This window comes from Anthonomus grandis, chromosome 22 (genome assembly GCF_022605725.1).
Source record: "Anthonomus grandis grandis chromosome 22, icAntGran1.3, whole genome shotgun sequence".
Taxonomy (NCBI): Eukaryota; Metazoa; Arthropoda; class Insecta; order Coleoptera; family Curculionidae; genus Anthonomus; species Anthonomus grandis.
The window spans coordinates 6,743,611-6,767,396 of NC_065567.1; the positions used below are offsets into that span (position 1 = coordinate 6,743,611).

A 23,786-nucleotide genomic window follows, 5' to 3' on the forward strand; every position below is an offset into this window, starting at 1 on the left:
AAGACTTGGTGGTGATACCAGTACCAAAATCTGACTCCTCACGAAACTGGTCAATTCTGTACCAATCCCCAAGATGTGGTCGTCCTGGCTCATAGAAACTGCACACTTAATGATAGTCTTAGCAAGCACTCCGGAAGATCCGAAAATACTCTCGACTGTTTTTGAAATTGCCATTTAATCAACGAAACGAGAAATTCAATATATCGGATATATTGTAATATTAATAATATATCGGATTATTGAGTTTTTGGCAAAGCCCACCGACTGCGCCAATTAAAAATCGGTTTCCCGAAATTTCGTTATAATCGGATCAAGACTATGAGAGGCAACCTGAAGAAAGAAAATGAAAAGCGAAATAGAAAACAAGAAACCTTATAAGGGCCATGAAAGAACACTTAACACACCGAATTAAAAAGTAGGCCTTGAAAAGGAGTGGCTCATAACTTCGAGAAGATATTAAGACAAAACAAAGAGAGTTACTACGAGTAACTTACTCTCTACTACGAGAGACCAGAAAGAAATAATGTTAGTGATATCTTGTTGGTGCACCCTTTGAAAAAAGTGGCATCGACGTAGCCGGACCTTTTCCTACTAGCAGGTCCGGCAAACGATATGCTCTTATCGCTATTAAATTTATTTCCAATATCTTTATCCAAACCCATTCCAAACCACGAAGCAACCACCAGTTGCTGTTCCAGAGTTGGATATGCCAATTTGGTGTCTTCAGAGAGACACATTTAGGCCAAGGAAGGACTCTTGACTTAAGTATTGCAGATATAATAAGTATTGCAACAACTATGCCAGTTCGTGGGAATCAATGATAGCCGTACACACTCAGTCTAATGAAATAGTTGGAAAATTTAATCGCACTTCTAAAACCCGTTTGAGAATTGTGGTAAGCACTGACCAAATTAACTGGGATATACAAGCATTCGTATTGGCCTATCGTTCTTCTATTCACGAGTCTATAGGAAAAAGCCCCGCAAAAGCTGCCTTTATTGATGTACTTCGTTTACCTTTGGGCATTGTTATTGGGAGACGCGATAGGGCTGAAACCCTTGAGAAGTACGTCGACCTACATTCATTCATAAAAATACTTGCAAATAGTCCATGAACAGGCATGACACACTTCACCTGGAATGAAATAACGTTAAGACATAAAGACGAATTTTACCGGTTAATCCTGGAGACAGAGTGTGCTTATACAATCCACGGAGGACGAAGGGCATAAGTCACCAAAGCGCCAAAAGGTATATTTATGTTCTCACCAGAATCAACGACGTGCAGTTCTGGATCCAGCGATGTCGGCCAATGAAGTTGAAAGGAATCATGAACATCTTTAAGAGACGTTGATTGATTGGGCGATCAAATTTAAAACAAAATATTTATGATCTGAGCTAAGTATAAAGATGTAATGATGTTTTTTTGTTATAAAAATGTAAATACGTTAATTATTCTTATAGTTTTTGTACTGTTTTCCGCTTATTTTGTAGTATAAGTTCAGTTTATTTAGGGTCCCACTCTTATTTAGTTTGAAATTTTCATCTGTAGGGTCTAGTTCTTAATAGTTCATCTTGTTTAAGGGAACTATTTGGGCCCTAATTGAGATAATTTTATTGTAAATAACTTCCTTGCTTTGATTGTCAGTGTTCTTTTAAAATTACATCCAATCGCCAAAATGTAGAAACTTCTAAGCATTTCGAAAGCATTCCATGGGTCTTTAAAGGGAAGACCTTTCATGGCATTTTAATCAGTTTTGTTGTCATAGAAACAATTAAACGATAGTAAACGCGAGTAGGGCGAAATTTTTGTAATCTGGCATTGTCAATAAATAGAATGTGTTCCTGGCCTAAAAGTGTGTTCCGTATACAACATTACATTCAAAGACCATATACGTCCATATTGCGATTTTAGATCAAGAAAGTAAATTATTGTTATAGGCAATACACCAATTTTACAATCTAAATTAAGACCATTAGCAATCTTCCTACTATCGCAAAGGTCGCAAACTTCGAAATTTTGGTGTGTCTTTCGCCACCTTGTTGATTTGTTAGCGAATTTTCTCATCAAACAAAAAAGCTAAGGCTGAACTTAAATAAACTGTATCTCATAATAATCCATAAATAAAAATTATAAATTGGCTTTGTAATTTGAAATAATGAACATGTCATGTTTTGTCACAAAGTGAGATTTGCTTAGGATTATTTCTTTTATTTCTTTCTTAAATTTGAGAACGACTTTAATACCCAAATTTTATATCCAAAATACGCAATTTTGTTCCCAGTTAAGAGAATTGATAGTTTACAGAATCTCGGCTACGGTCACCGAGATTCCAGTGGTAATAAGAAAATTCGTAAAATGCTATAACATGTGCGTATCCCATTTGTCAAGGCAATAGAAGCAAGTAATAATTTAAAGAAATTTATTTATAATAAACATAAATACTCTACAATAGGCAATAAACGTTATACATTTAAATAGAACATTATATAAACAAAGAATTTAATTTTTTTTTGTTGGTATGTGCAAGCGGAAAATTAACTTTTAAGTACAAGCAAGCATTAATAATATTTCTTTGTTTTCTTCAATTTCAATTTGGCTTAGTTACGTTACTGGTTTTTTAAAAATAAACAAATTGATATATACACAACCAAACTCGATATTGGGATGTACGTATAGGTACATTAATTCGTAGTGTTTATAACACGAGCAGAATAATATAACCTAAAACGAAAAACAAGTCAATAGACGCTAAATAAAATGTTAGATAGTTTATTCAACATTTTTTATATGGGAGTATCTATTATTAGTTGTATTGGTGTCTTGCGAAAATTGGGATTGTACTGCTGCTGCTGCTACGTTACTTGCTGCGCTCCTAACATGCTGATTACGCAATACTACGTCCGTGAATTCTTGCCTTGCTTTGTCCATACTTGCTCCGGTGCTTCTGTACATTTTATGGATCTAATAAAAAAATACATATATTTGCAATCTCAATAAAATTAGCAATCCAATTTTTAAGAAAATTGTTTAGTCTTATATTTCAGTAAGGGTGGTGGGATACCATTATTTATTAGGTTAACATAGCAAACAATGCCATAAAAAAATGTCACCGAGTCACATCTAAGATACCGATGGATAGACCACAGGCAGTGTAAGTCCAGTTTTCGAGCAACGATGCTAAACTATCGGTGCTAAAATCGAGAAAACTTCTAACAGGTAAACGAATACCAATTAAGGAGTTGACCAAAAGTCTGCTTAATTTATTGAAAAGTGCCGTAAATAAGTTTACTTAATAAATATTCGTGGATATGTAACGGCAATTGTTATGTGAAAATTGGCGATAAGATCTCTAGAATTAGCGATGTTATTGAGTTAACGCAGTTAAATAAAAAACCACCTTGGATTTTTTTGTATTTGGTGAGTTTGTTGAGAAAACACCAAATGTTAACTTTCAATTCATGCTGGAAATGACGACTGACAACTGAATGAGGGTTTTCAGTATCCCACATTAGTTACTTATCTTTTAGATATTTAACTTTTAATTTGCTACTAACCATAGTAAAATTATACTGGTACTATTTTTGTTTTTTCTTTATAATATAAAGAAGAAACAAAAATATTATTATGTTTTTGTGTGTACATGATGTAAGTTTTCTAATGTAGTGCTCCTTAAGTTACGTCTACCGGGTGGTGCGTCGCCGAGCGGAACATAGGAAAACCCATGTAAATTTTAAGGGGGTCAATATATTATAAGGTTATTATTATTGGCTTCCCTGTACATTTTACAAAAAAATTTAAGATAACTTTTTGAAGAGACCAATCTGGCAAACCCTTGTGCAAAGTTTCAAAAAATTTTATTAAGCGAATCTTGAATTATTCAATTAAATGTAATTGCCAAATTACCAAATTTTCGGTTCAGGTAAAACCAAACGGGCACCAGTAAAATGAATATTGCCACTGACGTGAGAAAAAATGTCAATAAATCAGTGACAGTCGATATTTGAAAACAAGTATAAATTATTCAATCGACGAAAAAATAGCCATAATTAAGTGGCATTATGCGGGAAACAGTTTTAGAGCAGTATCTGAAATGTTTTCAGTTTATTTCCCCACTAAGCCCATTCCGTCCATTTCAACTATTAAACGTATTGTCAATAAGTTCGAGTCCAAAGGTACCGTAATAAATAATTGTAAATGTTGAGTATGGAGGAAAACAAGATGGTTAGTACGAGGGTTCTTGGGCAAGAGGTAAATAAACATCATACAACGGTATTGCGCACTTTAAAAAAACACAAATATTAATCGTATAAATTCGAAAAACATCAAGAGCTGCAGGAAGAGATGAAGAGCGTTGAATGGCATTTTGTTTTGAAATGATGGAAAGAGCAAATAATGATAGGAATTGTTTAACAAATATTTGTTTGACCGATGAATGTACATTTACCCTCAACAATGAACCAAATGTTCAGAATTTCCGGTATTGGAGCCAAGAAAATGAACATCGCTTTGTTCATACTCGGACACAATATCCCCGAAAAACAAATGTATTCGTGGGAATTATCGGACACCATATCATTGGACCCTTTTTTATGGACTATAACCCAACAGCTGAAACCTATTTGGACTTATTTCAAAATCAAATTGGACCCGCCTTGGAAGAAGTTGTTCAGGAAGATCAAATGATCTGGTACCAAATGGATGGTTGCCCGGCCCATAATGCCCATATGGTTAGAGAGTGCTTGGAAAATGCTTTTAACGGCAATATTATTGGTCCACGGTACCGGATACTTTGGCCAGCCAGGTCACCTGATCTTTCACCGAATGACTTCTTTTTGAGGGGTCATTTATAAAAGTGTAAAATTTGAGAATCTAAACCAGTTACAAAACGCTATTTCCTTAGAATGTGATAAAATTTCCCAATATCAACTTAGTAACTTTAGAAATGAATTTTATGATCGGTTAGGATATTGTTTAGCTGTTAATGGGGCGTTCTTTGGACATTTTATTAATTGATGTTTTTATGTAATTCTCTGTTATTTTTAAAAAAGCAATTGTATTTTATTTTATTTTATTTCTCCACACTTAGTAAAATATTAAGAGTTTTGTTCTCTCTTTTTTCGGATCTATTTTCGATCTTCTGAGTTAAACATTTACAATTGTTTATTGCAATGTCTTTGGACTCGACTTTACTTACAACAGGCTTAATGGATTAAATGGACCCGATAGCCTTGATGGAAAAATAAATTGAAAATGTTTCAGATACTGCTATTGGTTTAATTAAATTCTAAGTATGATAAAATTATTTTTTTAATAATCGATAATAATAATTGTTATTGGTTTAACTTCATCGTTATATTAAATAAAAGTTTAGATAAAAAAATAATGTTAACGTGTCTTACTTTGAATGTATGGTTGTTGATAAAACGAAAAAAAAAACATTTCTTGTATTCGGCTGTACGTCAGATTTGACAAAGCCTTATAACAAATTGTTTGCTCGTGGCTGGTGTCTGGTTTTACCTGAACCGAAAATTTGGTAATTTTGCAATTACATTTATTTGAATAACTCAAGATTCGCTTATTAACATTTTTTGAAACTTTGCACAAGGGTTTGCCAGATTGGTCTCTTAAAAAAGTTATCTTACATTTTTTCAGTAAAATGTACAGGAAAGCCAATAATTGACATCCTTAAAATTTACATGGGATTTCCTGTTCCGTTCGGCGATGCACCACCCGGTATACTTTTATTTATTTCTTGGGTTTAATATATTTTTTTTATTTTTTTTTTTTATTTTTTTTGTAAAAGTCATGCTTGTGGGAAAAAATTTTTATGTATTTTTGTCGTAATTTTTTTCTATTTATTTCTTTATCTTTACGTAACCAAGTAGTGAGCGATTTACTAGGCTTAAACTTATTGCTTCTCTAAAAACTTTTGTAGATTAAAAAAAAAATTCATTTGCGAATATTAATGCAAGATCTTTGACTAATAACTTTAACTCTTCTAAAAATTTCGGAGTCCTAGACATGCCGATATCAATACCGAAATTATCAAGTTAGATAACTATAACATTGTGCGACAAGATCGGTTGGGCCGAGGGGGTGGAGTGGCAGTATATTGAAAAAGTACTTGATTATCGTGTTTTGCTTTAGGAATCCATGGCATTTCTTGAGCATGTTTGGATTGAAGTTAAAGTAAGTGGCAAAAAAACCTTTATTGAGATTGAATTTAATGAAAGATTGAGACTGTATCCCCTCCACAATGGTTGCGTCACACTAGTGGCCGGCGGAACCGCGCCTCGCTTTTTGAATATTATACTGCACGGTGAGCGTTTTGGGGCTTAAACATCTCGTTTTAGTCGTTTTACCAATTATTATCGTTTTAATTTTAGGAAGTTTAACTAGGTAAATATGTGACAATACGTTTCTAAAGTAATATTTTATAGTTATTTTAATTTTAGCGATAAAAATGTCATCTAGCTGCTGTGTGCCATTATGCAGTAGCAATTACGACAATGGCGAACGAATAACCGTTTTTAAATTTTGTAACAGACAAAAGATTTAGAAGCTCGTTTTGGACAATATAGACAAATTAGCGGGCCTCAATACCATGTCCCTTTAACCCAAATATTAGAATCTGCAGTTACCACTGTAAAGAAGTTACTAAATTTTCTGTAATTCTCTTATTTATCTATAGAATTACTGGGTTCTTTTTTCAACTTAAATTAATAATTTTCAAGATTCATATTGACAACTAAGCTTTGCCCCGTAAAGTTAGGAAAGTTTCTATTTTGTTAATACACGCGCGACCCCGATAATTATTAATTTATCACCGCGTTAATACCAGCACCGTTCGTGTCCGTACCACCACTACTGTTACCGCGTTTACTAAGTACCGCGCATGTCCGTGCTCTATATAACGCGACGCACTGACCGACAATGGGCAGTCCGCTGAGTCCAGGCAGTCCGTTGAGTGGCAGTCCGACCGCAGCAACCGACCGAGGTAAGCCCCACAGTACCGTACATCGCTCCGCCGCGCCGCCGCCAGCTCCTTCACTCCGCCGCTGTTGTCAGCATGTAAGTATAATAGGTAAGAAGGTAGGCAATTTCCTATTCCTAGTGTCTACAGGATACACGGGGTTGCGTGCCGGACCGTTACAGGGTAACACTGTGTATTCCTTAAAAAGTGCAAGGGGGCTACGTGTCGGACCGTTACGAGGTAGCACCCTGCATTGGACATTATTCCTAGTGTCCCCAGGATACACGGGGTTGCGTGCCGGACCGTTACGGGGTAACACTGTGTATTCCATAAAAAGTGCTAGGGGTCTACGTGTCGGACCGTTACGAGGTAGCACCCTGCATTGGACATTCTCTCCATATTCCTAATATCCACGGGGTTGCGTGCCGGACCGTTGTGGGGTAACACTGTGTATTCCTTAAAAAGTGCTAGGGGGCTACGTGTCGGACCGTTACGAGATAGCACCCTGCATTGGATATTATCCCATTATTCCCAACATTGCCATCTTCTACCTACATAATTAAGACCGCGTCTACCGACATTTTAAACAGAGTTGGCCAAGGTTACGAGCCACCGCATTTATATTAGACCGCTTAATTATCCTGTGGGTGACTTACCGCTTACCATTCCGATTAATACCGACCGTTTCATACTGTATTTTCTCTGGACTGTATCTGATCCGTTCATTCACTGCCATAAATTACCGTACAGCTTTTACATCTTGCTTACCGAGATGGGTTCTCTGCATTGCACCCCTCCTCTTCCCGCACCGTACTGTATTGAATTTGGCCGTATGTAAGGCTTATTGAGAAGTGTTAGTAAAGAGATGACATGTTGGGTTTTGGGATGAATAAATGTGATTTTGTTATAATGTTGCCAATTGTTTTACTCACACAGAAGACCTGGATTAGTTTCTCCACTGTCTAAATGCTACCCGATAGGCCGTGGTCCCTCATTTACATTAAACTTGAGGGTGGCGCCCGAGATAATGGTTGGATAACCAACTACAAACTTTATAAATAACCCAGAAGATCGAGAGGGGATAGAAAAAATTAGTAAGCGCCAGTAAATACCATTACAAAACTGGCGCCCCAGCAGGGACCTTTTCTTTTTTCCGAATACCGAAATGTGACCTGCTTTTCATCCCTACCCAAACTAACATTGTCAGATCTCAATAGATACCGTTTACCAATTGTTCACAGTAATATTGCTAAGAAAAGCAGAAGATCCGTTACCATCTTCAGAGATTAGTCAGCAGTACAGATTAGTAGCTTCAGTCAAGTTGAGTTAACGCGCCTGGAGACTGGACCGTTTTTTCCGTCAACATGACCGTTTACATTGTTGAGGACCATTTTTTTTAACCCGGTTTGGCAGTTAACCTGAATGACCATTTCCGATCTAAGAGTACTGCGCATGTGCCGTAACAAAGTTTCAGACAGTCCGCCCCTGTAGTGCCGTTTATGCGCCGAAAGCATATGTTTAGAGTTGGAACTCCATATACAGGAAACATACTGTTTGACTTACCGTCCTTAGTATCTGCGCAGTTCAAATACATTATTTTCTGCAAAAGCAATATTTTAATGTAGCCAAATCCGTTGGATCGCCGTACGCACCTTTCAATAAGTCAATGATGAAGAGGAGAACATGCGCAAGAACGAATACTCCCCACCCGATTATTTTCCAATTTTTATTCCGTTGAAGAGAGCAAAGTGGGAGTCGACTACAGACCTCGGCACCGTTTACATCGAGAAGAGAGTCGACTACAGACCTCGACACCGTTCACATCAAGAAGAGTCGACTATAGACCACGACACCGTTCAATCAAGAAGAGTCGACTACAGACCACGGTACCGTTCACATTGAAGGGAGTCGATTACAGACCTCGGTACCGTTCACATCGAGAAAAGAGTCGCCTACAGACCTCGACACCGTTTACATCGAGAAGAGAGCCGCCTAGAGACCTCGACACCATTCACATTGAGAGAAGAGTCTATTACCGACATCGGTACGCATCAAAAGCAGGATTCTTCATCGCCGACTTTGAGACCGCACGCACTGAAAAGAAGGATACGACCGACCTCAAGACCGTTGAGATAAGAGGGTGTCTACTACCAAACGTTTTACCGTCCGCATGAAAGAGATCCTGCTATCGACTTCTCGACAGATTAACCGAAAGCAGTAGATTAACAACGCCTAAATCGCTGACCGCCATCGCAGTTTTACCGAAAGGAATCCGTTCTTTGACTACCTAGCGACAATATGGAACCGACTACGTCCCAGAACACGACTTCAGCGACTACCGTATCGACCGTGAACATGACCACATCCGCAGCCGGCACGTCCGAATCTACCGACACACGCGTCAGCAGGATATACCTCCTGAAGAAGGACGATTTAGTGAGTCAGCTAAGCAAGTTCGGACTGGACACTTCTGGTACCGTAGACCTGCTAAGAAAACGATTGACTACTTTCATAAAATCTGGGAAAACTACTCCAGATCCGAACCATCAGGCTTTTATATTTCCGACAGTATATCCACCGACCTGCGTATTATCACCACCGGTCACGGCAGCTACGACTGTTGGCCCCCTACCGTCAATAACGATGCATCCAGCAAGTCCGTTATCAGGCCCGATGCAACCACTCAAGGTTCACAAGTGAAATGTATACTTCGACGGTCACACCGACCCTGTCACTTTCATAGAGAGACTACAAGAAATATGTGTATCTCAAGGGATTTTGATTGACCGGTTGCTTCTACATATGCCAGAGTTATTTAAGGGCGAAGCTTCTCTATGGTACCGAAATAACCGCACGCGTTGGGGAACTTGGGATGAGTTCCTGCGAGACTTTCGAAGTTTCTACTTTCCCGTCAACTATGCCGCCGACCTGGAATTTGAAATTAGTCGCCGATTGCAGCGCCATGAAGAACGAAGCCATCAATATATTACCGACCTGCAAACGCTGATTCGAAGGAATGGAAATCTTACCGCCGAACAGGAAATTCAATGGCTGTACCGAAACTTGCTCCCAGAATATTGCCAGTTTATCAGAAAGACTGAGTTTACTGACGTAACCGGATTGTCGAGCCTTATCCGAGAAACCGAAGATTTGCTAGCGGAATTGCAAGCTGAATCCAGTAGCAGGAATCAAGCACCGTCCGGCGCAGCTGGGACCAGGATGAATCCGAACACCTCGACTTATATTCAGAGGTCTACAAGGAACAACAGCATCAATACATGCACAATCGCCACCCTAATTCCAACCGTACAATAAGCAAAAATGACCAGCAGTGCTGGCGATGTGGGGAAGGCGGACATTTTAGAATAGACTGCCGCGGACCTGCCAGGTTGTTTTGTTCCAGATGCGGAAAGACTGGAATAATGTCACGCCATTGCACTTGCTCCCGTCCATATTCGGAAAACTAGATCGGTGCTGTCCTAGAACGAGGTCATCACAGCACCGCTATCGTAAAAAACCTCGACTCATGATATCATCTTGATGATATCATCATCCTCGGAGAGACCTTTGAAGAGCATCTTAACAACTTAAAAGAAGTATTCCACCGGCTAAGGAAAGCTAATTTGCGAATAAATCCAGATAAGTGTGAATTTGTATAGAAATCGTTGCGATATTTAGGCCATCTGGTCACGTCCGAGGGAATTCGAACTGACCCGGAGAAAGTAATTACATCCATCAAGCCATCAAGGAATTACGACCCCCTAACAATTTACGGAGCCTCCGACGCTTTCTGGGAATAGCTTTCTGGTACCGACGCTTCGTACCGAATTTTTCACAGAGAGCCAGCCCTCTCAACCGTCTTCTCAAAAGGGGAAACCGTTGGGGCTGGACGGAAACCGAACAAACGGCGTTTAATGAGTTAAAAACTCGCTTAACCGAAGCGCCTGTCTTGACATGTCCGGACTTCTCAAGGCCTTTTGTACTTCAAACCGACGCATCCGACCATGGGTTGGGAGCAGCCCTGATCCAGCGCAGCTCCGATGGTGACCATGTTATTGCCTACGCCAGCCGCAGTCTTACTGCAGCCGAACAGAAGTACTCTGTTACAGAGAAGGAATAGTATGGGGAGTTGAAAAATTGCGACCGTACCTAGAAGGATATCATTTTACCGTTGTGACCGATCATCAGAGTCTTAAATGGTTGCACTCAATGAAGAACCCGTCCGGCCGACTCGCTCGCTGGAGCGTATACCTTCAACAGTTTGATTTCGAGATCAAATACCGTAAGGGGGTACTGAATGAGATTGCCGATGCCCTATCAAGGGACCCGCTTGAAAGTGCCATAGATAACTCCGAACCTGAACCGCTGTTCAAAAAAGCTGCAGTAGAAAGTAATCCCGCTGCTTACCCCGATTTTTGCATTAAAAATGGACAGTTATACCGACATTTTTGGGATCTTTCCGATTTAACCGAGGCGAAATGGCAGATCCATGGAAGCTTTGCATGCCGCAAGAAACTTGTGAGGCGGTACTCAAGGAGAACCATGATTCTCCCGTGGCAGGACACCGTGGCATTGCCAAGACTACTTCCCGAATATGTAGGAAATATTATTGGCCGGGAATGATGCGAGACATCGCTCGTTATATCAGGAGTTGTCAGTCATGTTAAAGGAACAAGCCATTGCAGCAGAAAACACCAGGACTGATACAGCCATCGCGAAACAAACAACCGTGGGAGGTAGTCACGAGTGATTTAGTTGGACCGTTACCGAGATCTTCCAAAGGTAACAATTACCTGCTAGTATTTCAAGACCGTTTCACAAAATGGGTAGAGTGCCGACCGATCCGAAAAGCCACGTCCCGAGCTGTGGCCCAGGCTCTTTACGAGCAAATTGTCACGAAGTTTGGATGTCCAAAGACCGTACTAACCGATAATGGAACCCAATACACTGGTCGACCATTTGAGGAGCTCCTACAGGAAATGGGTCACTCATCACTCAGCGTTTTACCCCTGTCTATACCCCACAGTCCAATCCAGTAGAGCGCACCAACAAAACGATCAAGACAATGATTGCTCAATATTGCGAAGAAGATCACCGAAAATGGGACGTACACTTACCAGAGTTAGTATTTGCCCTAAACAGCTCCCGATAAGATGCTACCGGATTTTCTCCAGCATTTTTAAATTTTGGCAGAGATTGATCCTGCCAATGCCTTATACCGACAGCCCGAAGAGGAGACAGCTGACACAGAGGAAACCGGTAATGTTAGCTATCACACAGACCGTTTACAAAGTCTAAGAGAAACTTTTGAACTGGTGAGAATTCATTTGAGCCGAGCTTTTACCAGTCAGAGTCACCACTACAATCTACGATGCCGTGCTTGGCGTTGTCATATAGGGAACAAAGTAATGAAAAAAGAAAATCCGTTGTCTTCCGCCGTAAGAGGTTTTGCTGCCAAGTTAGCACCGAAATATTCCGGACCGTATACTGTAACTAAAGTTATCTCTCCGGTAGTTTATGATCTAAAGAATGGCACCGGTAAAGCTCTCCACCGGATTCATAGTAAAGACCTTAAGCCCGCGTATGTATAACCGTCGACTTCGTTCTTATAACCGACCGAGGTACCGCCATCAAAGGACACCCATTGACAACTTCAAGGGTTGGTCAAAAGCCGCCTTGCCGCTTATGTGGATGTCCTGGACATTATTAATGACCGAGTATAAGACCGTTCATACCGTTTCTTGGGGTGACAAACCCTTTTGTAAATACGTTGGTGAGGATGCCAGCATCAAGACCGGCTGAGGTACCACCAACCCATCGTAGCATCACCGACCTTAAGAACAAACCGACCGATGACCAGACCTGAGGTGAGGTCTTCATGCCAGGAAGAGACCATTGCTCAATTGGACTTTTCCGACCCGATCCACGCCGCCTTCCAAGGGGCTACCGCTGAGGGAGATCCGTGATGATATTTTGTATCCGTATGTTAAATTTAGATTTAGAAAAAAAAATGTAATTCCATTTTTTTACCGAAGAGAAGGGGGTGTGTAACGAAGTTACTAAATTTTCTACTCATACTACTATTAATAAATTTGAAAATTCTTTGTTGTATAACGAAATACGCATATCTGATTATGATTTAATGATTTTAGTACATGTATATAACTGTTATTATACATAAAATATAACAAAAATGCTTAAAATGCTATGATTTTATGACATTAAAAAAAATAAAAAATCAATCGAGGTGGAAATAGAAAATGAAAGTGCCATTTTTAATTATATTAAGTTGCTTGATAGGAGTGGGACTCAAGTATGCCAAAGATTATTTTAATAATATAGTTATAACCACGTACACTTTGTTTCAAACTATTGTTTCTGAAAGCTACAAAAAATTCAAATATCTTTTTAATAGTTATAGCACGGTCAAAAATAATATTATTGAGGAAGATTTTAAAAAAAAAATTGTTTTTTGTTTTTGTACAAACACTTTTAATAGGTGTGTGTATAATATTTTGTGTTTAGTTTTTTTTCCGGAAAATATATTACTTGAAATAAAACGTGTCTAATAATTATCTTGTTTTAACATAATTTTGTCCTAGGCAATAGTGAGACATTATGTTCATTTTCTTGAAATAATTAGCAGTTAAAAATTTTAAATATTTTTTTTACTTACTGTAAGGCTTAAAAATAAAAAGTAACTTTTTAAATTTATTGCTTAAAATATTCCATGTTTTACTACGAGTAATTGTTTCCGAGATATTTTAATTTAAATATATTTTCCACGCCGCTTTGTGTGTTAATTAAATGGGGCAAAGCTGCAATACACGGCCACTAACGTGACGTCACGCCAGTTTCCGGCCCGATAGACTGTCGACGGTCCCGGTTCAGCTCCCTCTGCACTTACAAGACGTCGACAAACTTAACTGCTTTTTTAATCTGATGGTAATTTTTTTTAAACAACACAGAATTTCTCCTAATGAATTTGAATTTAATTTGATTACTTAGGACGTGGTTGCCAAAGTTCTACAAAATATAAAAAGCAAAGCATTTGGTGTGGATAATTGGAATAGATCTATTTTGCTTTTTTATCCCACGATAATTAATCCGCTTACCCACACTGAATAGTTTTCGTAAAGGTTATAGCTGTACTACTGCACTAACTCAAGTAACTGACAATATTTTGAACGCTCTGGATAATAACCTAGTCACTGTGTTGGTTCTTTTAAATGTTTCCAAGGCTTTTGATTCGGTAAATGGCAAAACTTCAAAAGCCCTGGATGTGATCATTAGCGTTGCCCAAGGTAGTATTCTTGGCCCATTGCTCTATTCACTTTATACATTACAAAAATAATAAAATATTGTAAACACCATAACTACGCTGATGACACTTAAATTTATTGTTTGTTTAAACACACTAATGTTGCTGAAGCCAATCAAAAAATTAATACTGATCTTAAGAACTTATTAGCGGAAATTCAAAAGCTACATTTAAAAATATTCTTTTCGATAGCCACAGAGCTGCCCTTTTGAGTAATATAAAAATTTAACTAAATAACGATGAAATTATTTTTAAAAACAGCGCCAAGAATCTGGTCTGATAATAAATTAACATTTAAAGAGTACGCTTCAATTAAAGAGTGGATATTCTACTTTAAGATCCATTTTTTCCCAGGGACATTTTATATTAGCACGGAAATTAAAATTAAAGATTTTTGCATTCTGTTTGTTGTTTATAAGATGCTTAAATGTGAAACTTCACCATATCTAGTTAGAAACGTGACCTATCGAAGAGATGTACACAATATAAATACTATAAGAAGAAAAAATTTATGAACTGTTCCCTCTCACAACAAAGAAATTTTTAAAAAGTCATTTTCGTACGTAATAGTGCAGCTTGTAAATAAATTTAAAATATTAGACTTTGCGATGTCTGAGAATGCATTTAAAGCAAAATTTAAGCGCCATTTGTTTAACGCATACATTTTCTCTTTCTAAACTAATTAAAAATAACTATGAATATTAATGTGCAAAGTAATAGTTTATAGTAAAATACAAAATGTTTTTTTTAATATTATATACCAATATGGAATTTAAAATTGATATTATAGGTTAACCTTCCCCTCTCCTCTTTCTATCCTTTTTTTTAGGTATATGTTTCTGTTTATTTTTCAACAGTTCTAAACTAGCAAAAAAATTTTAGGTTCCCAACTTTACGGCTAAGAGAAGTAATTGCTAAGGCCAAGAAAAGACTGCAATTTTCTGAAATCATCCCCATAAAAGTAATAAACAATATTACGTCAATATCGATATATTTCCATTACAATTCTTCTTTCTTTTTGGTTAAATATTTGCTATAAAATATTAAATTAGGACAAGGTTTAGTCAATTTGAGTTGGTGACTTTAAGAAAATAAGGTTTAGTAGGAAAAGGAAATGATTCGTACGTAACATTAATTTTTGTGATCCCTGCTATAATTTCAATATTTATATAATGATCTAGCAAGTAAAAAACAAAACGGGAAGAAATTAATCGGAATATCACATTAATAGAGTTTTGATGAGTATGTTAATTTCACCAACTTTGTAATCTCGTTAAATTTGTGTGTTTTTTTGTAAATTTTTACCAATAATTCAAATTTTAGTGAATTTTGTGTTAAATTTGAAAACAGAGGGTAGCCAAGGGGCTGTTATAAACATAGGCCGCCTGATGAAGCAATTATGGTACAGCGAAGGTTAGCAGAGGCAATAGCTTTGAAAGAGCCAATGAGACGATCAAGCCTGAGAGGTTTGATTGTGCTGGGCAAAGTGTAAGTATTATACCGATATTGAAACATTTTTTTTCGAATTTAGACAAGTTGGTATTATTTCTCTATGATTTTTGGCATTGCTAGAAAAATTATTATCGGTATAAGATCATTCGTGTTTTCAGAATCTGGTTCCCTAGGCACTTAAATAAACAAGTACGAGCTTCGCTCGTACTTTGATCAGTTGGGACCAGTAGAAAAGCTTTTGGTCAGAGGAAACTAATTCAAAAAAGAATTAAATTTATTAGAGATTGTTTAACAGGTGCTGCCCCGGCAACGCTGTGAGCTTAACGACCATTTGTTTTTACGGTTTTTGGGGTATCATGCTTTTAAGAATCATGATGTGATAAGAGCTCCGCTCTGCTCTTTTCATTCAGCCGTCTTCCTTCACAGATTGGTGATCCAAGTGACAAGCAACTCGTTAAACAGCTGCTCTGAAGATTTTGAATGAGCCATCTGTGTAGATCCTCGAGCAATGAGTTGTGTATTCTCACTATTCACCTTTTCTCTAAATTCTTCCCCTTAAAACCAACCGATGTATTTCATATTGATCTCTTCTTATTCTAGGTCCAATACACCATAATTTGCACTATTTTATTGTTATTATTAGCTTTATCATTAGTTTTCCTGCATTCTATTGAGAGTTTTGGTGTTTCTTATTTTTTCGATTCAGGATATGTGTAGTGTTCTCTTATACATTTCGAAAGCTTTAATGCATTTTTCAAGCAAAAAATTGAGAGTCAAATGCAGTCATATAGGAGGATGAAGGTTGGTGAAAACTTCTAGGTCTAGGTCACACCTGATAAAGATTTTTTTATGGCGATGAGAGTAAGTACGCTGAAATAAATAATAAGACTCTAGCACACACTTTTGCATAATATATCAACCCTTTGTAAAAATTCAATAATTTTACCTAAATAAAACATAAATTTTTGGCAAATCATGTTTCATAAAAGCCTGCATTGAAATATTTCAAACTGGTTTTGCCATATATCTTTTCTAATATCCTTTACTTTATATTGGCCTTTATATTAAGGTCAATACAATGAAATATGCAAATGATAATCAGAAACGGAATAAGGAATACAATAAACCATTAACGGATTGAATCGGAGCTACAGAAGCCGAGATATTAATGAAACATTGGAAAAAACAAAAGAAAACTTGTTTTTTCCCACTATATCACTTTTTTTTTCCTAAAATGGCTATTGACTAATTTTAATGTAAGCCCTAAACAGATAATTTCTAGTAAAAAAAACCAAAGAAAAACATTTTGTTCGAAAATCGACAGGGAAGGATTAAAAAAGGTTATAACCGATTTGACTCTAAAATGAACAGAAAACCTATTTATTTGCAATTTTCAATTCTCGAAGAAAGTCCGTGTTCAAGATGAAATTTTTTTCAAAATATGCTCCCAATTCAATTTTTTTACTGGTTCAAGATCATTCAAAAAATAGTAAAAAAGCTTATTGACAATTTTTTTTCCAATTTATGGGAGTGCCACAATAGAAAAGGAAAAGATTAGACCGTATAATAATCTGTGTATTGGGGATAAAAGAATTTTCACGTCGACTGTTCTATTTTCCATTTTCATTTTGAAAGTCAATTAGGTAAATGGAAAGATGAATAGAAGCTAAAATTAAGCTAGTAAAATAAACATTGAAATAAAATAACCGTCACTTGCTTTAACAACCCCTGCAATGAAATTTATCTACTAAACTTACCCTATGTCGCCCAAACCCTAAATTGAAAAAAACAATTAGAACTAGGTATATGAATTTTGCGGCAAAATATTAAATTATATAATTTATCAAACCGACCGTGAAAAAATAAATTTTAGTGCGCCCATGACATGCCAAGCTCAAACAGCAATGCTCAATGACATCTGAATTTGACAAGTCAGTTAAATTCAGATGTCAATGTCAACCCAACAAAACAATAACATAATTCACCTTGAGAAATTATTATTATTTTTTAACTAATATTTATTGGCAAACACAAATTATTTGCTAAATAAAACTCATGAAAATCTCATAACTTCATTCAAGTTCACATATATTTTGCTTGTGTGGCCTTTGTTTTGTGTACCTAGAATGATTACAAGGTATGATTTGTTTTCATCCTGGTCAACAATTTAACAGCTTTGGGACCCATTTGTTGTAGGAGAAGAATTGCATGTTTTAACTGCTGATTAGACTACACAACCAGAAATAAATAAGCTACAGGAAGTATGTTAGGATACCCCAGAGATCATGAAATGTGTTTGATAGGGCTCAGACCATGCACTTAAGGACATCCGTCAAGAAATCATTGAGATTCTACCATATTGATGAAATTGCGAAACTAGGAGGAACTGCCTGTCTTTACTGTTGGTTAGAGTACACAGCCAGAAATAAATAAGCTACAGGAAGTGTGTTAGGATTCCCCAGAGATCATGAAATGTGTTTGAAGGGATATGAATCAGCTTTTTTGTTGTGAGTAAAACGGAGCAATATTTTAAGTATAAAGTTTTACTTATTACTGGATTGTTTCACCAGAAGATAATTTATATACTTTGTGTTGTCTCAATGAAATATGCATATCTAATTATATATACTTTATTTGTTTCAGATCTTGAATAGGCAAAATGGCACGAGAATCTTCCAACTGGACCCAAAGTCTCTATTTTTGGTTAGAAAATAAAACTTATTTAATGTTTATGTTCCATGACCTGTTTATTGTTTTATTAAATTTTGTCATACAGTTATTTAGTTTTAATAATTAAAGAGAAAATTGATCTATAGTAGAAGTTGATGTCTTTTTTTTGAAGATTCCATTCCTTAAGGCATAAACCACATTATGCTCTTCTCTGCAGTTATTACCATATAATTATTATCCATTTCATACACATGTTTAATTTTAATCAAAATTTCATATAATAAATAGTTTTGACAATCTACCCTCATATAAAGCAGATATTATTGGAACAGTTTTCTAAGAGCTACTGTTTATATGTGGCGATCAGTTTAAATTTGTACATACACTTAATCCGAAATATTTCATAGACAGTATTTATACCTGAATGTTCTTACATACTTAACTAAAGGAGTGCATTATTCTTTTGCTTAATCATAATATATCTTTTAGTTTCTCATAATGCTCTCGGTCAATTAAATATTTATTTATTCATTTATTCAATCAATATACGAGAAACCCCATTTTACAAAAGATTTGGTTACAATATTAAATAAAGTAAAAGATGTATAATTAACATAATAAAAGTACTTTCACGAACATAATTAGACAGTCTTCAAAACATATACACAAGAAATAAACACAATAAGAAAACAATAAATTAAAATATTTGACCCAGTTGACCAATAAATCCAGAGAATGAGCTTGCAAATGGATCAAGTTCAGGGTGAGAGTTGAAATAGGCAAGACTAGGACAGATTGGAGAATGTAAAGAATAGTTGGAGTGACAGATTGGTAAAGCAAACAGTTCATGTCTCCTTAGGGTGCGTGCAGGGACCTTTAAATTAAAGCTGGTGATGAGAGCAGGGCAATCAATAAGCCCATGAATAACCTTATACATAAAGCTGAGGTCACTTTGAATCCTTCTAGATTCCACGATTGAAGTCCCAATATTGCCTCCATGTCAAGTAGGTTATCCTGCATATTCAACTTGTAGGAACAGTACTGGGTAAACCTCTTTTGGACTCTTTCAAGTTGCATTTTGTGACAATTATAAAAAGGAGACCAAATGATCGAGGCATACTCTAAATGACTTCTAACCAATGAACAATAAAGTATCTTCAAAGTAGATATAGACATGTCTCGACAAGTTCATAAAACAAAGCCTAACATCTGAGAGGCCTTCCCCTCCACAAGATCACAGTGTTCCCCAAAGTTGAGCTGAGTATCAAAGACTACTCATAAATCCTTTATTGAGTCAACAGAACTAAGTACTATGTCATCAATAGTGTATATATTATTCATTTTATTTTTAAGTCTAGAGAATCCAATTGAGTAGCACTTATTTACATTTAAAGAGAGATCATTCATATTAGCCCACTTTACAAAAAAATATGTTAAATCATTTATAATATTTTCACTAGATTAGCTATTTTACAGTTTTATTTTCCAGTAGAAGAACATGAATACTCACACAATTCTCTTAAATATTCCAAGTTAAAGGAAAAAACATTCAATATTAATTAAATTTAATTTTTTTTGTAAGTAGAAGTCCATCGTTGAAGTGGAGTGGCTATAATATAGTGGGTTGGGAAGACTTTTCTCGACAAATGAAAATGCCGATCTTTTGTCAAGAGGTATCCATTTTGATGAGTTGATTTTTGTTGCATCATCATCAGACTCTAACACTACATAGCTGTAATGTTTACATGAAAAACCAGTAAGTTTTTCTGCCCTTCCCAACCCGCTATATTTTAGGTAGGTAAAATAAATGGTGGCCACAGTTAAATAATTAAGTAAAATCATCTTTATTTCAGAAACACTTATGTTACACTTACACATCACTTTATCTGATAGAAAAGAGAGATTTAACAAAAATAGCTGTTCTTTCACCTAATTTAAACATAAACATAATTTATTCATGCCATATACACAAAGATGCTCACATATGTCACAGAGAAAATCTTTACACTTCTTAATATTATTAATAATCAAAGGATTTAAAGCCTAAAAGTTTTATATTATAATTACATATATGAGAAATCATCATTTAGAAATTCTTGTATTGAGAAAAAACATTTTTTCAATAAATATTGTTTTATAGTAAATTTAAATTGCAGTAAAAAACTTGGTAGGTAACAGTTTAATGGTAGCAGGGAGAGCATTATAGAGTTTGGGACCATAGAAAGAAACCCCACACATACCCTTGTGTATACTATAAAGATCTGTATATATATATGTTCTCTATTTCTCGTAAAATGATCATGTACATTTTTGTTAGTGGAGTAATCGCTAATATGTTGTTAATTATGTATCAAACTGTGTAATATATAAATAATTCTCTGTAAGGAAACTATCTTTGATACGTAAGTAATAAAGAATATTAAACCACAACAATAAGATAAAAAAAAGTCTCTCCAGTTTTAGATTGGTTTTTTCTGCTTCTTTTCACCACCATCTTCCACCTTATCATGAATTCAATACTTGAAACATCTTGCTGCTAGAATCTGCATTCCTCCCATTGGATAGTGCCACAACTGGATGCTATCAACTGCTTCGGTTATCCTCTTAGATTTTTAAAGCCTGCCATCTCGCTGACCTGAGCAGTCAGACTTAGTGGCCTGCTACCAGTCAGAAGCAAAAACATTAAGATACCCTTGTATGGACGCTCATTGTTAGATCATACAGATATCTATTTGTTATTCATATTTTACTAGGGACACATAAATGTAGTTGAATTTTCTTTCTTTTAAGGTTACACACACCTCTTGCTTGAAACGCTGACAACTTATAATATATGCAAGGTGTAATATAACATTTACAGCGTCTAGTTAAGCGGAAATTTGCCAATCTTCAACATTTTGGACCTTATTCCAACTTATAAGTGCAATATTTTTTCCTTTTTGGTATTATTATTTATTTACATAGTACATGACACTCGTGACAGAGGTTAGGTTGTCATTGCATTAAAGGCCACATTACATTAAGGCTTACCTTTAACGCTTGCGTTTTCTTTACAACATATTCAAATCACAACAAACAACAATGATCCACAGTTAGATTTTGTGGTAAAATAAATAAATAGTCCACATTAAACCTCCACTCCCGCACCCAAAATGCCATGTATGAGTCCTTTTGTCACATGAAAACACGGTAAATTCTAAAACTTCAAAAATTTTGCCGAATCATCACGGCTAAAAGAACTTGATTTGGTAGAAGATATGCACATAATCGGATTCTACAGAGTCTCTTGAATAATTTCACACCAATATCAGGAAATTCTGAGCTAATTTAAGCATTTTATCAATAAAAATAAGAAGCAAGTCCGAGCCGATACACCCACGTTGACGTTGACTGCTCACGTTGACGTCATGTCATGTTGTCAAAACCGCCGTAAAACTCGGCATTAAAATCGCGGGTAGACGTCAAAATCGACCATTTTCAGACGATGATTTCGGGTATAAAAAAAGGTTTTTACCTTATGATTTGTACATGGAAAAATAGTATAAAGCCTTAGGAACAGTTTAACATCAATTCTGGACCGATTCCAATCGGTTTTAGTAGTTAAATTTCGATTATAAAAAGGGTCTTATTTTAAGTGGAAACGGGCGAAAATCGTCGGTTTCGCTGCCATGGAGACGCGCACTTGTTGGGTGCTAGACCACATTAGTTTTTATACCCTGATCATCGGGCCCGTAGGGGTACCAATATTCAGCTGACCGATTTTTTGGGACCTATCATGGAAAATTGCATTTTCTTGGAAAATGGTGATATTTGAAACAAAACGGATTTAGTGGATTATAGCCAGATAAATTCCGCATGTTTGAGGGCAAAAATGGTCTTCGTAGGTGGCATAGCCATTGCGGTATAAGGCGTCAAAGTCAAAAAATAGTGTAGAGCAAAAACTACTCTACGTAGATGATTGTAGAGTGTGTCAAAAAATTGCTTTTAAAAGGTTCTTTAAATGCTCCAATTGAATGAAACCTCTAAGTGCCTCCACTAAAAAGTTATTAATATTTGAAAAAAAAAAGTGTGAAAAAGGGTATTTTCAACTGAGGGCTGCTCACCCTGTATAAACGATAGCCTTAAACTTAATACACCGTTTTATTCGGAAAGAACGCAGGTTCAATTAATCCAAATAAATTTTTTTAAAATTTTGCACCATAAAAATTTCACAGAGAAAAAACTAAAAAAAGTCAATTTTTTAAGGTTTTTTTGGTTTTTCTCCTAAACAAAAAATTTTTTTAAAAAAAGTCCTAAATAAAAATTGTAGCTCTCGATAAGGCGCACACATCTTCTGTGAGTCACTGTTTCCGGAAAGATACCGTTAAACCGTCAGAGGGGCTAGAATATCACAAATGTTTGAAACTTTGAGCGTTAAAAAAAAATACTTCCCGTGTGCTGAGAATTACCAAAAAGTATACAGTCCATCTAGAGATGAGGTCTAATCGACCCGTTAAATTTCATAAAATTCAAACAACCGTTGCGACCTGTATCGAAACACGTGGAAAAAATCGAGCAAAAATTTTTTTTTGAGTTTTAAGGCTTCCCCCTCCTAAACAAAAAAACAAATGAAAAATTGTAGATAATAGAGTTGTAGCCTCATATATCTACATTATAAAAATATAAAAATCACTTCTCTACCCTAATTAGAAAAAAAGTTATAAGCACTTTTGTCCTCCAAGTCCCGAGGTCGTGCGAAAACTCCCCAAAAGTAGCGGCCCTCCATAAGAGCTACGCTCTTATAACAATGAAATCACCTTTAATATGTCTCAACACATTGACGAGTTACTTTCTCGACTAGATTAACTGTGTCAAATTCAGAAACTCATTCTTCATCTAGTTTAAAACCATACAACATTTAATTTACCTCCATAACCAGACAAACCCTCTGGAAACTTAGAATCTAACTTAGTAATGTCAAATCCAAGAACAACGACAGACCTTTTAATGTATCAAGCGGACAACATCCCTCCTTTTCATGGAAAACGCAAACTTTTACTAAGATTCATGAAAAAGACACTTCATGTGAAAATTTCCTAAAAAAATTTCAAAACGTATAAAATCGCGAAGATAGTATTAATGTAATTTTAATCGATACAATTTAAATTAAGGGGTAGAGCAGCGGAATTAATTGGCTCCAGGTCAGAATTAAATACTTGGGGTTAAATAAAACAAACTTTAAATTTAACATTTGCAGATCAAAGAAGTATAGTCTGTCTCTTATACAAAACTTCATTTCTATAAGACCTTTTAAAAATGAATTACCCTTAAACTTTGGAATGACAATACAAGATGATAGAAGCCTTTTATTCGATAAATTAGGTTCTT

At 36.0% G+C, this 23,786-nt stretch overlaps 1 protein-coding gene and 1 long non-coding RNA gene across 3 annotated transcripts in view; one reads left to right on the forward strand and one right to left on the reverse strand.

Annotated features, from left to right (window-relative positions):
- Positions 1-2,408: 2,408 nt before the first annotated feature.
- Positions 2,409-23,786, reverse strand: part of LOC126748226 (secretory carrier-associated membrane protein 1) — a 73,358-nt gene continuing 51,980 nt past the window's right edge. For both annotated transcript variants that reach the window (XM_050457314.1, XM_050457315.1), the window contains one exon: positions 2,409-2,964. In XM_050457314.1, coding sequence (XP_050313271.1) covers positions 2,773-2,964 — 192 coding nt within the window. In that variant the 3' untranslated portion in view covers positions 2,409-2,772. The remainder of the gene's footprint in view (positions 2,965-23,786) is intronic.
- Positions 17,414-18,570, forward strand: LOC126748241 (uncharacterized). The gene is made up of 2 exons (XR_007664676.1): positions 17,414-18,256; positions 18,393-18,570. It is a non-coding gene; the product is annotated as an uncharacterized LOC126748241 (long non-coding RNA).